This window comes from Polypterus senegalus, chromosome 2, assembly GCF_016835505.1.
Source record: "Polypterus senegalus isolate Bchr_013 chromosome 2, ASM1683550v1, whole genome shotgun sequence".
Classification (NCBI taxonomy): Eukaryota; Metazoa; Chordata; class Cladistia; order Polypteriformes; family Polypteridae; genus Polypterus; species Polypterus senegalus.
In genome coordinates, this window is record NC_053155.1 from 165,542,365 (window position 1) to 165,559,533 (window position 17,169).

At 39.9% G+C, this 17,169-nt stretch overlaps 1 protein-coding gene across 1 annotated transcript in view; it reads left to right on the top strand.

Moving 5' to 3' along the window:
* synj1 (synaptojanin 1) overlaps positions 1-17,169 on the top strand; it is a 488,307-nt gene that overhangs the window by 218,899 nt on the left and 252,239 nt on the right. The window contains exons 12-13 of the mRNA XM_039746285.1: positions 10,855-10,878; positions 12,045-12,236. Coding sequence (XP_039602219.1) covers positions 10,855-10,878; positions 12,045-12,236 — 216 coding nt within the window. The remainder of the gene's footprint in view (positions 1-10,854; positions 10,879-12,044; positions 12,237-17,169) is intronic.

Sequence of the window (17,169 nt, forward strand, 5' to 3'; positions counted from 1 at the left end):
ATATATACAGGGAGTGCAGAATTATTAGCTAAGTTGTATTTTTGAGGATTAATTTTAATATGGAACAAACACAGTGCTATCAGTCAATCCAAAATGTTAATAAACCTGAAACCTGAATGTTTCACAACGGAAATGTGAGTGTGAACATCATCAGGGGAATACATATGTGCACAATTATTAGGCAACTATTAGTGTGCAGATTTATTATGCAACTAAAGGAAAATGAAAATTTTCCCATCTCACTTGTTTATTTTCATCTGTTATAGTGAGAATAATAAACAAACACCTCAAAATTTACAAATAAACATCTCTGACATTTCAAAAAATAAATCAATCAATCAATGACCAATATAGCCACCCTTCTTTCCAATAACAGTCATAAGCCTTTCCATTCATGGAGTCTGTCAGTTTCTTGATCTGTTGACGATCAGCTTTTTGTGGAGCAGTGACTACAGCCTCCCAGACACTCTTCAGAGAGGTGTATTGTTTTTCTCCCCCGTAAATCTAGCGCTTAAGAAGTGCCCACAAGTTCTCGATAGGGTTTAGGTCAGATGAGGAAGGGGCCATGTCATTATTCCTTCATCTTTAAGGCCTTTACTGGCTGGCCACGCAGTGGAGAACTTCGATGCAAGTGATGGAGCATTGGCCTGCATAAAAATCATGGTCTTTTCCTGTATCACTGTTTGAAGAAAGTGTCTTGAAAAACTGGCAGTAGGTTTGGGAGTTGATTTTGAGTTCATCTTCAATGCAAAAGGTCCAACTAGCTCATCTTTAAAAATACCAGCTCATACCAGTACCCCACCTCCACGTTGGAGTGGAGCTCTGTGCCCATTACTGATCCACAGGTCCATCCATCTGGTCCATCAAGAGTCACTCTCATCTCATCGGTCCATAAAACCTTTGAAAAAATCTGTCTTCAGATATTTCTTGGCCCAGTTTTGACGTTTCAACTTATGTTTCTTGTTCAGTGGTGGTTGGGTTTCAGCCCTCCTTACCTTGGCCATGTCTTTGAGCACTGAACACCTTGTACTTCTGGGCACTCCAGGTAGGTTGCAGCTCTGGAATATGAAAGTACTGGAGGATAATGGGTTCCTGGTAGCTTCACGCTTGATTCTTCTCAAATCTTTGGCAGCTAATTTATGTCTTTTGTTCTCAACACGTTTCTTGCGACCCTGTTGACTATTTGCAACAAAATGTTTGATGGTTCTGTGATCACACACCAATATCTTAGCAATTCCAAAAGTGCTGCATCCCTCTGAAAGACTTTTTACAATTTTTGACTTTTCAGAGTCAGTTAAATCTCTTTTTGGCCCATTTTGCCTGAGGAAAACTAGCTGCCTAATAATTCTGCACACCTTGATATAGGGTGTTGATCTCCTTAGGCCACACCCTCCCTCATTACACAAATACACATCACCTGACGTGCTTAAATCCAATAAGCATTCAAGTTAATACAGCTTGGAGTTGGAATATACGCATTAAAAATGATGATATGGTCAAAATACTTACTTGCCTAATAATTGTGCACATAGTGTATATATATATATATATATATATATATATATATATATATATATATATATATATATATATATATATATATACACACATACAGTCTTTGGGGTGCGAGCAACTGTTGCTGGGGGTGCCAGAATCCATGAAGGAAGAAAAATGAAAATCATTATTTGTACAAAATCTTCATTTATTTATCCATTCCTAAATAATTAAATGGGCTGGCTATTTCGTATCAGTGCAATACGCTGTTTGTTAAAACGGATGACTCCCGCTCTTATGTGCAAGTCTGCCTGGATATTATGAACTATCATATCTGTTCAAGTTCTATTTAAATTTTAAATAGAAGGAATATTATTCCGGAATAAATCAACTCAAACCTTAAATAACTTATAATATTTTGCTCTCTATAAAAATATATCCTGTCTAAATTATACAATTTAGAAATAAAGTAAACGTTAAAATAACAAACATTTAAATTTCTTTACTCTTATGTAATTTTATATAAAAAATAAACTTAAATTTTAAATATCCCAAAAATATATCCTGTCAAAAGTATACAAATTCTAATATGAAGATGTTGCATAACAAAACCTGGAAATATAAATAAAATTTCACTTTCAGGTTATCTTGATGTTTTGTCTCATAGTGCCGTCTTAGATTAAATTCTGTAATTACAGCCACATTAGCTCCACAAATGAGACACATGGGTTTACCGGCAATGTCAGTAAACATATACTCTGCCTCCCATCGGTTTTTAAAGGCTCTATGTTCAGAATCACCTTTTCTCTTTGGCATCATGTGGGCTAGCTTCGCAATAACTTGCAGCATCATAAGCTAGACTTGATTAACGAGGTAAGTGTTCGGCAAGGCAGCTGAAGCGCTGCATTATGGGATCTGTAGTTTATTGTGTTACCAGCTCTTCATATCCCCGGGCCATTAATAACAGTAATATATAAAATGATCTCACAGGCCGGATATAATTACACAAAGGGCCAGATGTGGCCTGCTCGCCTTGAGTTTGACACATATGGACTAAATAGAACTTGAAAAGATATGTTTTTTTAAATGTGATCGCGCAATTCAGATCGAGTTGACTCGCACTACAGTACATTGAGCCCGCGTGCTATTGTGGTTTTGCCTGCGTGCCTCAATAAGTTACCCTCCCCTCGCTCTTACTTGTTTACCGTTCATCTAATGAATACACTGAGTATGGCTTTACCAAAGCAATCATTGATCGCAAATAAAATATCCATTATTCATAAAGCTTCAATTGCTGATCTGTCTTTCTGCATTAACCGCATATTTTTTCATACGTCTCAAACCAAGGGGATGCAAGGCTAAAATGAATCGGGAAGCACACGTACATACTCAGTGATCCCCTCTCGGGAATCGAACCTCGGACGCCGGCGCTAGAGGCGAAGCCTCTACTATTGCGCCACGGCGTGTGGTTTGTCTATTTGAGCGTAGCAGTGTAATTTGGTTTTTGTTCAGCACTCTTTGGAACTGTTGCTTTTTGTCCGCGCACTTCGTCAGTTCACGTGAGCCGCTGAATATAGTTTTATATGTCACTCGCTCGCTTCTAATTGTTTCGCTGCCTTCTTAATTATATAATGTATGTTTTCTTCAGCGGTTTTTGGAGCTCTTCTTGGTTTTCTGCGTACTGCGTGATTACGTGGGAGGCGTGATAATGTCACACGAAACTCCGCCCCCCCGCGGCTTTCGAGCTCAACTCCATTACAGTATATGCAGAAAAATAGCTTCCAGTTATGACCATTACGCGTAGAATTTCAAAATGAAACCTGCCCAACTTTTGTAAGGAAGCTGTAAGGAATGAGCCTGCCAAATTTCAGCCTTCTACCTATACGGGAAGTTGGAGAATTAGCGATGAGTCATTGAGTCAGTCAGTCAGTCAGTCAGGGCTTTGCCTTTTATTAGTATAGATATGAAAAAGTTTCTGTTTTAACAATGTGTTTACACAGATTATTGTTGAAACGGAACACATAAAATACATGTGTTCTGAATAACAATCTATTATTTCCACTCTAAAACTCCAGCACTTCATTCCCAGATAATCAAGGCATAAGATGGGAGACATTTGTGCCCGTTCTGTGTTGGTGGGGGCATGGAATAGTAGGCTGCTTGTCTTGATCAGCACATTTACAGGACAAAAGACGCTGTGCGAAGGGATTTAAGGTTGGATGGATTTACAAGTTTTTTTCATAGGCTTTGGTAATTCTAGTGTTAAGTGCATATTTCACACAGATGTTAGCAAGGTCTTGTTCACAGAAATAACCAATTGATACATGAAGTAAATTGACAAGTAGTGAAATACAGAGGAGTACTTCGGGTAACTTAAACATTCAACTCTGTTGTTTTGTAGATTTTCGGTGAATAGGATTGGCATGCCTTTTGGACTGGTTTATTCTTGTAAAAGTTGTTTTTATGGTCTAATGTGGAGTAACATGTTGCATGTTGATTAACAGATGAAAGTAAGAATTTCATTGTACTTTGTAAATGTATCAATCATGATAATAGAACATTTTCCAACCCGCTGAATCCGAACACAGGGTCACGGGGGTCTGCTGGAGCCAATCCCAGCCAACACAGGGCACAAGGCAGGAACCGATCCCGAGCAGAGTGCCAACACACCGCAGGCGCTGGAATATATAAAGTCAAAACCTGAATATATAAAGTCAGCGTCGGAATTTATAAAGTCATTCCTGATTATATAAAGTGTGTATTTCTGTGTTAACCTCATATTTTTTCATACTTCTTCTCAAACCAAGGGGGTGCGAGTGTAAAATGAATCGGGAAGCGCTGATCAATGTAATCAGTGTACCAGGAAATCATGCATTGACAGAAGTTCCCCTTTGCTTGTAATGCAAAGTGTGATTAAATGCGTGTTTTTTTTTAAGGCGTTATGGAGCACATGCATCGAAGCTTCTCAGCTGTGCTTGTGCTAAGAAAAGGAAACATTTTAAAAATAACGTAACATGATTGTCAATGTAACATTTTGTAAGTAGTGCCTGGAGGATTCAGTGTGGAGAAACTCTAGAGACAACGTGTGTATTAACTTGTGGATTTTTCTGTGAGTATTTGGTGGCAGCGTCACAAAGTTGGTTCCTCAAGACGGCGTTAGCTGCAGAGCTCAGCTCACAGCGAAATGAGGTGAATGGGAGGGAGATGATGACGTGACTCCCCCACCCGCCTTAACTGTCAATCCCCCACAAACACAGTCTCTCGGAATTTGCATAAGCACAGCCCTTCGCCTACAATTTTAACTTAGTTACAAAGTGATCAAAACTTTCGTTTATATCCTGCGTCCTCTCATTAAACTTGTATCCCGCATTACCCATGGGCATGAGAAACGCCAGCGGCAGCCTGTCTGTGAACTTAATTTAAAGTTTAGGTTTACACTGTGCTTTGTTTCCGAAGTAGCAGCACTCATGAATATGGTTGTATATGTCACTTGCTCGGTTCTTATTGTTTCGCTGCCTTCTCAATTATATAATGCATGTTTTCTTCAGCGCTTTTTGGAGCTCTTCCTGGTTTTCTACGTACTGCGTTGATAGTCAGTTCACGTGATTACGTGGGAGGCGTGATGATGTCACACGAAACTCCGCCCCCCACGGCTTTCGAGCTCAACTCCATTACAGTGTATGGAGAAAAATAGCTTCCAGTTATGACCATTATGCATAGAATTTTGAAATGAAACCTGCCGAACTTTTGTAAGGAAGCTGTAAGGAATGAGCCTGCCAAATTTCAGCCTTCTACCTACACGGGAAGTTGGAGAATTAGTGATGAGTCAGTGAGTGAGTGAGTCAGTGAGGGCTTTGCCTTTTATTAGTATAGATTCTCAGTGCATGGCAGTGGTGGATGTAAAGACTAAAATTATTAAGTTAAACTTTAGGTAGGACAAATTTTTGACATATGTGACAGAGTCTAAAATGGGATAAACTTTTGAGTGTAGAGACAATTGAAGAGCATTGGAACAGGTTTAAAAAAAGTTTGCATAAAATGCAGGACAACGTATATCCCAAAAAATTGAATTAATATGAAGTTTAAAAAAAACTCAGTGTGTAAGGGAGAGTGGGTAAGTAATGACACTGAAAAGAAGTTACAAAGGAAAAACAGTTGTATAAGGCATATAATTCTGATAACTCCGTGCCAATAGTAAGGCATATGAGTGCGTGAGGGCAAACATTAATAAGGATATTAGGGAAGCCAAAAGGCAATTAGAAAGGAATATTACAGATAAGGTGAAAGATAACCCTAAGAAATTTATTTCAGTATTTTAGTAGGAAAAAAGTACTGACAAGGACAGGTTGAAGTTTAACAGTATAAAAAAGTTTAAAAATAGTTTAAAATATACAGACGGTAAAATAGCTCATGCTCTGAACTTTGTGAGGAGGTGGAAAACCTTTTGGTGATTTGGAAATTATAGAGGGAGAAATACTGCTCAGGTTAAATAGGCTGAAATCAAGCAAATCACCTGGACCAGGTAATATTTTTCTTCAAGACCTTAAGGAAGTTATTGAGTATCTTATGAACTCATGACACATAATTTTAAGAAGTCACTGTGCCACTGTGCACTAGGGAAATTCCAAAGGGCTCAAGTCCGGGCTTATAACCTTTTGGTTTTTTTTTTTTTTTTTTTAATATATTCTTAAATAAAAGTGCTTTATTTGATATTTGGACTAAAATCTTCACACATTATACACTTCACATTATTAGTATAACATGGAAAAAGTTTATATTTTAGGTACTGTATGTGTTGGGCATTTCTTGCCTCACATTTCTTGTCATCCTACACTTACACAGATGTTTGTAGACATGGAACACACATGACATGTATGTATTCTAAATAACGATGTATTATTTACCCTGTACAACTCCAGGCACCTCACACCATGATTAAGAGCCTTGAGCTGGGAGAACTTCAGCTCCATCAGGGTGAGGGGGTTGGATGGGATAGCAGGTTGGTTTCTGCTTGGGCTGATCAACACATTTGCAAAACAAAAGACGCTGATGAGGAGAGGAGCGAAGGAATTTAAGGTGGCCCGGGGATTACAAGGGATTCTAGTGCTAAAAAATAGGCCTTTCTTGCAAACAGTTATCCCGAACACTGTATATTTAAACCAAAAAGCACTATTGTACAGGCCCATCTGTGGAATAAAAGAAAATGTCAAAAAAGGGACACTCCCTTTGCAAAAAAGTAAGAAGAAAATTACCTGAGAGGTAGCGGTACCACCATCATATTGTACAGCACCTGTGCTGCCAGTGCTACCTCCCTAATGTTCATACCGTCCTGTCCACCAAGCTTTGCTCTTCTCTGTTCCTGTACAATGTTGCCTGCAGCAGTGGAACAATAATATTCCCCTTCAAAGTTTTGTTTGTTTTTGGATGGTCATAGCAGTTTTAGGCAAAATCCTCAACCTTTTTCCACTGTTTCAGGGAAATCCCTTGCTGGCATGCCAGCTCCTCAGCTGCTAGTCTTTTCTTGTGTCTCCGGGTTGTGGTCCGGGAAGCAGATTGATTGGTTGGTGATGGAGGTGAAAGAATGACAATGATTGCCAACAGGGGGTGGTGCCCGACAGTAGACGGTGGGGCCCTAATCTCAACAATTTACCTGAGTGGACATGTCTTGGGGGTTGGGGAACTTGAAGTCCTGGGAGGTTGTCAGCTTAGGTCCCACAGGCACTCATTGTAAGTGTGCTCTGAAGCCAGTCCCAAGGTGCTGGACAGGTTCATGGTCTGCTCCTCACCCTGCTGTGCCATGTCCTTGGTGCAAGTGTTTTACCAGCAGGGAACACAAAGCAAAGTGAGAGGGGATAAGAGAGACACAAAGGACACCACTGCCCACAGCTCTGTCTGTACTCATCACTGCACCAGGGTGCACTGATTAAGGGGGAACAGCTGGATGCCTATCTAGCCTGAGAGTACTGGGTTGCTCAGGATGTTCTCTCTGATGCAAATGTAGTCCCTCAATCAGTCCCACCACCCTTAAGCCAGAGATGATGGTTCCCTAGGGGTGAACCCTGAACAGCTGGATGCACATGACCTCAAGGTGGCTGAAGTTAGGCCTCTGTGCTCCTTGGCTGACCATTCACCTGCAGAAGGGGAGACAAGAGAGGCATGCTATCCATGCACCCAACCTAAAGGAAGGAAGCTGCTGATGAAGAGGTCAAAGCACCTCTTCAAGAGCGAGCCAAAGATGGAGGTGATATGAGCCTTGGTCTTCTCCACTTGCAAGGTCATTTCCTTAACATAAATGGACAACAACTACTTTGCTCCTGGCACCAGTGCCCTTGCCAGTAGTTGTTGGATGCCTGGTGCCAGGAAACTTGGCACTTACTTAATGGAATTGTGAGGACCATGATATCCATGACCTTTTGTGCTTGCAGCTGGGTGGCCCTGTCCAATGCACACTTGTGCATCTGCCTGACGAGCCTCCTGTGGTGGGGCAACATGTCTGACAGAGGGGCAGAAAGAGACCGGACGCTTCAGGTCATTTGGAGTGTGAGGAGAGGCCCTTGTTGTCCTTCAGAGACTCGCCTATTCCAGGACATCCTATGACCATCCCACCACTTTCTTCTTGCAGTGCTGGGACTCAAGGTACTCTGTGGCCATAAAGTAACATCTGCGTTCTGGATGATTCTGTAATGGCCGACTCCCATCAACCTGTGGCTGCAGCAGGTGAGCTTTATAGGCCTATATGTGGTAGGGCATCCATAGGAAGACAGGCACTGAAAGAAGGATTTGGGTGACACCATGGGCTGGGAATGGTAGTTGCGGAACTGGGGGCATGTCAACAGAGGCCAGCCCAGCCACTCCTGTTTTTCTTTGGGGAGAAAGAGACAGACAAACCTAAGGTCATTGGAGATTCTAGGAAAACAAACGCCTGACCTGTGAGGTTAGCTTGCGCATGTTTGCCAGGCAATGCAAAGTATTGGATTAGGCCATCCAAAAAAACCTCTGAATTGCAAAGATCAACAAGTGTATCAAAATCTAAATGACTGATGACACATGCGCACACACACACTCTGTCTCACACCACATACCATTGGTGTTATGACAGCAGAGGGTGTCCAGACAAAACAGTTAATTGTACCAGATGACAACATGCAATGGTCATGCACAGCTCGTCTTACTGTTTAGCGAAATCCATTACTGCCTTTAAAGGATTTTTTGGAGAACAGAGCACTGAAACAAAGATCCGCTGCCAAAAAAAAAAACAACTCACAAATTCACCATATGCCCATGAGTGGCTATCACTTGCCTGCCCTCATCTCCATATTGACTAATATCTCAAATCTCGATAACAGAGGCCGGCTCAGAGAGATAGTTGGGTGGGGGTTGGATTAGTGGTGGTGGAGTTCCTCACTCTGGTCTTGGTGCATGCCTTCACCTCGTCTCTCTACCGTACATAGAACTGGAGCACCTCCATCCTTGACCTAGCTTTTGTTATGTGGTCCAGGATCCAGTTGATGTAACTATCAGGACACAAAAGCAACATGGGATACAAATGATAGCAGGGTCCTACTCGCTCACTTACTCTCTCTTTCCCTTCAACAATAATCCACTCACCTCTTTGCTTCCTGATATTCTGAGTTGTAAATGTCCTCAAATGTTAAGTCTTCATAATTGGCAAAGTTAACGACCTCTTACCCTCGTCCTGTGGCTTGGCTGACCTGTCTCTCACCCATTACTGACGAATGGCTGTCTGTACTTCAGGAAAGAGGCAAGCATAGGCCTCCAGGGTGTTTTTGTTGCTCACTGCAGGGCTATCATAGAACCTGTCACCTTTGTGCTCCCTTTGGTGGGTTGTCAAGGCCATGATGGCGGCAGCAAACATTTAAAGATCTCGCCCTGGTCCTGGTCAAACTGGAGCTCACTGTCATCGTGCACCAGCTTGGCACCCCAGGGGTCACCACCTTCTGCCAGCATGCAACTCCTGGCCTGTTCTCTGGACAGTTCTGTGCTGTTCAGTGTTCAACCTGAACAGCCAGAGCTGTCCAGATGGTATGTTTGGGCTACCTGGGCCACCTTGTATGAGGCCTTGAAGGTCAGTTAACTGGGAATCACGGGGTGGAAGTTTGGCATGTGATCCTTCCTGGATAAATGAAGAGATTGTTATATTGTGCACATTAACAGACATGTCCAGGTCTAAAATGAAGTGCAAGGGAAAATGATGATGATGTTGTTCCTATTATTATTATTACTACTAAATTCTTACACACTATCACATTCAGTTGTTAGCATATGTTTTTTAATAGTTTGGACAAAACTAGATGATTGTTATTATCATCCTCCTTCTCATCTAAATCTATTTGCACAAAATAAAAAAAGCTAGTAAACATTGCTTTTTTCTTACAATATGCACAAAAGAAGACTCCGCTATTATCATGATCTTCATCATCAACCTAAACAGTCTATATTAAATAAAATAGGTATTATTATTATTACCACCATTTTCCCCCTACACAGTTTTCATGAAATAAACAAATGTACTACTATAAGCCCAAATCAGAAAAATTTGGGATGGTATGGAAAATTTCAGTCCTGCAACACATTTAAGATTGAAATGTATTAATCACTGCATTTTTTTTTTTTTTGTTTGTTTTTTCCATACTTTTTCTAATTTACGTTTTGCAATTTTTTAACTGCAGCATCCTTTTCGAAAGGGCAGGACAGCTAATACTGCTTTCATCTTATTATTTTTATCGGTATTGTTATTATCGTTCTCATCCAGAACACTTCACGTAAAATTAATAAACATGGCATTCTTCTTATTTCATCAATTCTTCTTATTTTATATTCTGGTTCCTTTGTTCATGGTAACAGACATTGCCACTTTAAGGAGCTGGAAGTGGGTGTTGGTAGTTGAAGAAATGAAATGTACCAATAAAACTTTGCAAAGATTTGCACCAAAAATTGAAATGCTGCTAATCACAAGACATATGTTTTCACCAATCACAGCCCAGTAGAAAGTGAAACAAAATTTTTAAAATTTGAAACTGAAAACTTATTCTTCTAACTAGATCAAATAGTGTGGTAGACAGTAGGACTTTAGTGACCTTTAAAACTAGACTTAATGTTTTTTGGGGAATTAAGTGGAAAGGACTGGCCAGATTTGCTGGGCTGAATGGCCTGTTCCCATCTAAATGTTTCTTCTGTTATGTGATGTTTATTTGCAAAGTGTTTTTATGTAAATTTTGCATGTGGTTATAGTTTAGTGTCGACATTTGCCAAATATGAGCTAAGTGCATGTTATTTTTGCATTGAAATAGCTGCAATTCAACTAATTCATTTTATTTTTTCCCTTTGCTGCTGCTGCAGTATCTGAACTAACTTTACAGTCAGGTACAGTAAATATTATTAATGTGTTTATAGGTATTAATGTTTACTTTGACTTAAATCTCATGCTTTATTTTAAACAATGTGTAGTTTATTAACCTCCTTAGGAAAATGTTTATCCCCAGAAGAACTAAAAAAAAAAAAAAAGTTGACATTTTTTCAGCTTGAAATAGATGGTATAATTTGTAACAGAAATGTGCATACCAAAATGTCAACATTTAAAATAGGAGTGGAACGTTTATAGTTTCCACTGCTGTACTGATGCAGATTTGTATACTTCTTTTTTGATATGCTTTAAACAGTCACCATCACAGACATGAATGTTGCAATTGGGGCATTAGAGGCATATTTCTTTGGAAACTTTTCCTATATTTTTTCTACTGCTTGTACATTAGAGGTTGTGATGTTGGTGCCTGATCTGCAAGTTTAACACCTCCTGTATGTTTTGTGGGCTGCAACAATGCAAGGCTTATTGACTTTCACATTTCCCCTGACTTGAATGTTGAGAGTTGCTGCATTGTGACCTGCATTGTACTTAGAGGACTAATGTCTTACTTGTCTTTCTGCTTGATCGTTATCATTTTGCCTTTTCACCATGAAGCTGTTTTTCCAACGGTGAACCTTCAGGTGACAAAATTCACCTATCATGGTTATTTGGTCGTACAGTGCCATATGCATCAGTTTAACTATCTATGTTCATGGCAACCATTGACCAAGTTACATTGTCATCACTATCGCATCATTCAAGTAATGGTTCAATTTCAGTTTGTTCTGAAACTAGCTTTACAGCTTCTCATTTACATGCCATTGTGTATGTTGGTTGAATGCTCTGTCTCCTAATGATTATTGATGAGTTACCATAAAGTGACCGAACACATAAATTCAAGATTTTTGGATGTATGATGTTATTTCATCTACAAAATGGCAGCAGAATACTGTCACAAGCATTTTTCAGACTTAATGCTCCATATCTCATAAAAGTCGATGACTAACTGTTCTAATAAAGAATTCTGAGCCTAAGAGAGATTCTCTGGGTTAACACCAAGGAGGCTGATATGTGTTGATGCAAAAATGAAACAACCTTGTAATATTAAACCATCACAGCCCTAACCTGGTGATGTAGACCTTAAAATTAATGGATATTAAATCATGTTTTTCTCTTGTTTCTTTAGCTTCACCTAGAGTTCTTCTTGGTATGTGTCAGGAATACTACAAGTATACAAGGCCAAAACAGATTAGAGTTTGTGTTGGCACATGGAATGTGAATGGAGGGAAGCAGTTTCGAAGCATTGCTTTTCGGAATCAGACTCTTACTGATTGGTTACTTGATGCACCAAAAATAGCTGGTGTACCAGATTTTCATGGTAAGCATTCAAAATTTTCTAGAAAAATAAATGTTTGCGTCTGTACCTGCTGTTTTATATGGCAACCAATTTTTCTATTAAAGTTGTAAGCACTGTCCTTTTTACAGATAATTTTTGCTCTCAAAGTAGTTAAATTAGAGAGAAAAAATATTTTCCTGGATTTTTAGGAATCCAAATTTTTATGATGACTTTGAGAAGTATACAATAAAAGTTTTATTTTTCTACTTTATATTATTTAATTTGTTTGCTAATATTAGTTGGTCAGTTGCCTTTTGAGATTTTGTAAGTAATGTACAGTGCATCCGGAAAGTATTCACAGCGCATTACTTTTTCCACATTTTGTTATGTTACAGCCTTATTCCAAAATGGAATAAATTCATTTTTTTCCTCAGAATTCTACACACAAAACCCCATAATGACAACGTGAAAAAAGTTTACTTCAGGTTTTTGCAAATTTATTAAAAATTTAAAAACTGAGAAATCACTTTTACATAAGTATTCACAGCTTTTGCTCAATACTTTGCCAATGCACCTTTGGCAGAAATTACAGTCTCAACTCTTTTTGAATATGATGCCACAAGCTTGGCACACCTATCCTTGGCCAGTTTCGCCCATTCCTCTTTGCAGCACCTCTCAAGCTCCATCAAGTTAAATGGGAAGCGCCGGTGCACAGCCATTTTAAGATCTCTCCAGAGATGTTCAATCTGGGCCACTCAAGGACATTCACATAATTGTCCTGAAGCCACTCCTTTGATATCTTGGCTGTGTGCTTAGGGTCGTTGTCCTGCTAAAAGATGAACCATTGCCCCAGTCTGAGGTCAAGAGCGCTCTGAAGCAGGTTTTCATCCAAGATGTCTCTGTACATTGCTGCAGTCATCTTTCCCTTTATTCTGACTAGTCTCCCAGTTCCTGCCCCTAAAAAACATCCCCACAGCATGTTGCTGCCACCACCATTCTTCACTGTAGGGATGGTATTGCTTGCTGATGAGCAGTGCCTGGTTTCCTCCAAACATGACGCCTGGCATTCACACCAAAGAGTTCAATCTTTGTCTCATCTGACCAGAGAATTTTGTTTCTCATGGTCTGAGAGTCCTTCAGGTGCTTTTGGCAAACTCCAGCCGGGCTGCCATGTGCGTTTTACTAAGGATTGGCTTCCGTCTGGCCACTCTACCATACAGGCCTCATTGGTGGATTGCTGCAGAGATGGTTGTCCATTTGGAAGGTTCTCCTCTCTCCACAGAGGACCTCTGGAGCTCTGACAGAGTGACCATTGGGTTCTTGGTCACCTCGCTGACTAAGGCCCTTCTCCCCTGATCGCTCAGTTTAGATGGCGGCTAGCTCTAGGAGGAGTCCTGGTGGTTCGAACTTCTTCCACTTACGGATGATGGAGGCCACTGTGCTCATTGGGACCTTCAAAGCAGCAGAATTTTTCTGGAACCTTCCCCAGATTTGTGAATTGAGACAATCCTGTCTTGGAGGTCTACAGACAATTCCTTTGACTTCATACTTGGTTTGTGCTCTGACATGAACTGTCAACTGTGGGACCTTATATAGACAGGTGTGTGTCTTTCCAGATCATGTCCAATCAACTGAACTTACCACAGATGAACCCTTAATTAAGCTGCAGAAGCATCTCAAGGATGATCAGGGGAAACAGGATGCACCTGAGCTCAATTTTGAGCTTCATGGCTAAGTAGATGATGAATCTACTTATGTACTGATCTGATGAATACTTATGAACTTGTGATTTCTCAGTTTTTATTTTTAATAAATATGCAAAACCTCAAGTAAACTTTTTTCACGTTGTCATTATGGGGTGTTGTGTTTAGAATTCTGACGAAAAAAATGAATTTAATCCATTTTGGAATAAGGCTGTAACATAACAAAATGTGGAAAAATTGATGCCCTGTGAATACTTTCCGGATGCATTGTAAGTGATTTAATCAGACAGCTTTTAAAAAAAGGTTGAAATGGAGAGAGCAATTTGCAAACTCTGCATTGTACTTCCAAATTCAGTTGATTTAGTTATATTTTTTAAATCAGTGATAAAAGGGAAACAGTATACCTACATGCAAAAATAGTTAAGTCTTTGCTTCGCTCGCTGACACCCTTCATCACACTGCCACCAAATACTCACAGAAAAATCCACAAGTTAATACACACCCTGTCTCTAGAGTTTCTCCACACTCAATGTATTCCTCGCGTCCCCTTTATACCCTCTGATCTCCCATTTCAATTCAGATGCCTCCAATTTCCAGTAAGGCTCTGCTGCGTGATGACAAGTAATAAGTCTCAGGGACAGACCCTACAAAACGATGCCATTGATTTCAGGCAATATTGCTTTTCTCCTAGACAACTATACTTGCATTCTCAAAAGTCACCTCGCGCAGCTTCGTCATATTACAACTGGAGTGCAGCTAGAAACTTTTAAGTGCTGGCTCTTACTTAACATTAAATTAAGCCATAGACATCGCAACATCACACAAGAGAGCAGCTCACGTGAACTTACTGAACGCAGTACGAGTGATCACTTCCATGCATCAAACCTGTTCAAAAAACGCATTACACAATTGACAAGGTGATGACTTTATATAGCGTTCGTTTATAAAGCAGCGGAGAGGCTGTGTGAAGGCAGCTACACAAAAAAACAGCAGAGCGCCACACTCTGAATGTATTCCTGGCAACACCGTTATACCCCCTGATCTCCCATTTCAATTGAAATACCTCAAATTTCCAGTAATGCTCTGCTTCGCGATGACAATTAATAAGTCTCAGGGACACACCCTACAAAAGGTTGCCATTGATTTGAGGCAACATTGCTTTCCTCCTGGACAAAACTATACGTTGCATTCTCAAAAGTAATATATATATATATATATATATATATATATATATATATATATATATATATATATATATATATATATATATATATATATATATATATATAAAAATATATATATATATAAATATATACACACCCCGATCTACATGCTGTCAAATAAACGAACCACAAACCCTAGCGCAACATGAGAGGCTTCACCATTAGTGCTGACGTCTGAGGTTCGATTCGCGAGAGTGGGTGCAGTGAGTGTGTACTGCCTGATGAACCCATCAGGCAATTGGATTTAGTCTTTAAATTTCTATGGTGAAGAAAAATTTATGCAACGATGATAAAATGTAACTTTCATTCCTACTAAACATATTTCTGTTGACCAAATAAAAATTACTTTTATTTAAAATTTAAATAGAACTTGAACAAATACGATAGTTCATAATTCCCACGCAGCACTAAGTGCACGTAAGATTAGGAGTCATCCGTTTAAACAAGCAGCGTATTGCACTGATACGAAATAGCCTGCCCATTTAATTATTTAGGAATGGATAAATTAAGATTTTGTACAAATAATGTTTTTAATTTTTCTTTCTCAATGGATTCTGGCACCCTCAGCAACAGCTGCTCACACCCCAAAGGAAATATATATATATATATATATATATATATATATATATATCTATATATCTATATATCTATATCTATATATATATATATATATATATATATATATATATATATATATATCTATATATATCTATATATATCTATATCTATATCTATATATATCTATATCTATATCTATATATATATATCTATATATATATCTATATATATCTATATATATATATATATATATCTATATATACTGCTCAAAAGAATTAAAGGAACACTTTTTAATCAGAGTATAGCATAAAGTCAGTGCAACTTATGGGATATTAATCTGGTCAGTTAAGTAGCAGACCGGGTTGTTAATCAGTTTCAGCTGTTGTGGTGTTAATGAAATTAACAACAGATGTACTAGAGGGGCAACAATGAGATGACCCCCAAATCAGGAATGGTTTAACAGGTGGAGGCCACTGACATTTTCCCTCCTCATCTTTTCTGACTGTTTCTTCACTAGTTTTGCATTTGGCTACAGTCAGTGTCACTACTGGTAGCATGAGGCGATACCTGGACCCTACAGAGGTTGCACAGGTAGTCCAACTTCTCCAGGATGGTACATCAATACGTGTCATTGCCAGAAGGTTTGCGGTGTCTCCCTGCACAGTCTCAAGGGCATGGAGGAGATTCTAGGAGACAAGCAGTCTAGGAGAGCTGGAGAGGGCCATAGAAGGTCCATCACCCATCAGCAGGACCAGCATCTGCTCCTTTGGGCAAGGAGGAACAGGATGAGCACTGCCAGAGCCCTACAAAATGACCTCCAGCAGGCCACTGGTGTGAATGTCTCTGACCAAACAACCAGAAAGACTTCATGAGGGTGACCCAAGGGCCCCATGTCCTCTAATGGGCCCTGAGCTCACTGCCCAGCAGCATGCAGCTCGATTGGCATTCGCCATAAAATACCAGAATTGGCAGATGCACCACTGGTGCCCTGTACTTTTTACAGATGAGAGCAGGTTCACCCTGAGCACGTGACAGAAGTGAAAGGGTCTGGAGAAGCCATGAAGAACATTATGCTGCCTGTAACATCATTCAGCATGAGCAGTTTGGTGGTGGGTTAATGATTGTCTGGGGAGGCATATCCATGGAGGGTCACACAGACCGCTACAGGCTTGACAAAGGCACCTTGGCTGCCATTAGGTATCAGGATGAAATCCTTGGACCCATTGTCAGACCCTATGCTGGTACAGTGGCTCCTGGTGCACGACAATTCCTGGCCTCATGTGGTGAGAGTATGCAGGCAGTTCCTGGAGGATGAAGAAATTGATACCATTGACTGGCCACCACACTTTCCTGACCTAAATCCAATAGAACACCTCTGGGACATTATGTTTTGGTCCATCCAATGCCACCAGGTTGCACCTCAGACTGTCCAGGAGCTCAGTGATGTCCTGGTCCGGATCTGGGAGGAGATCCCCCACAACACCATCTGTC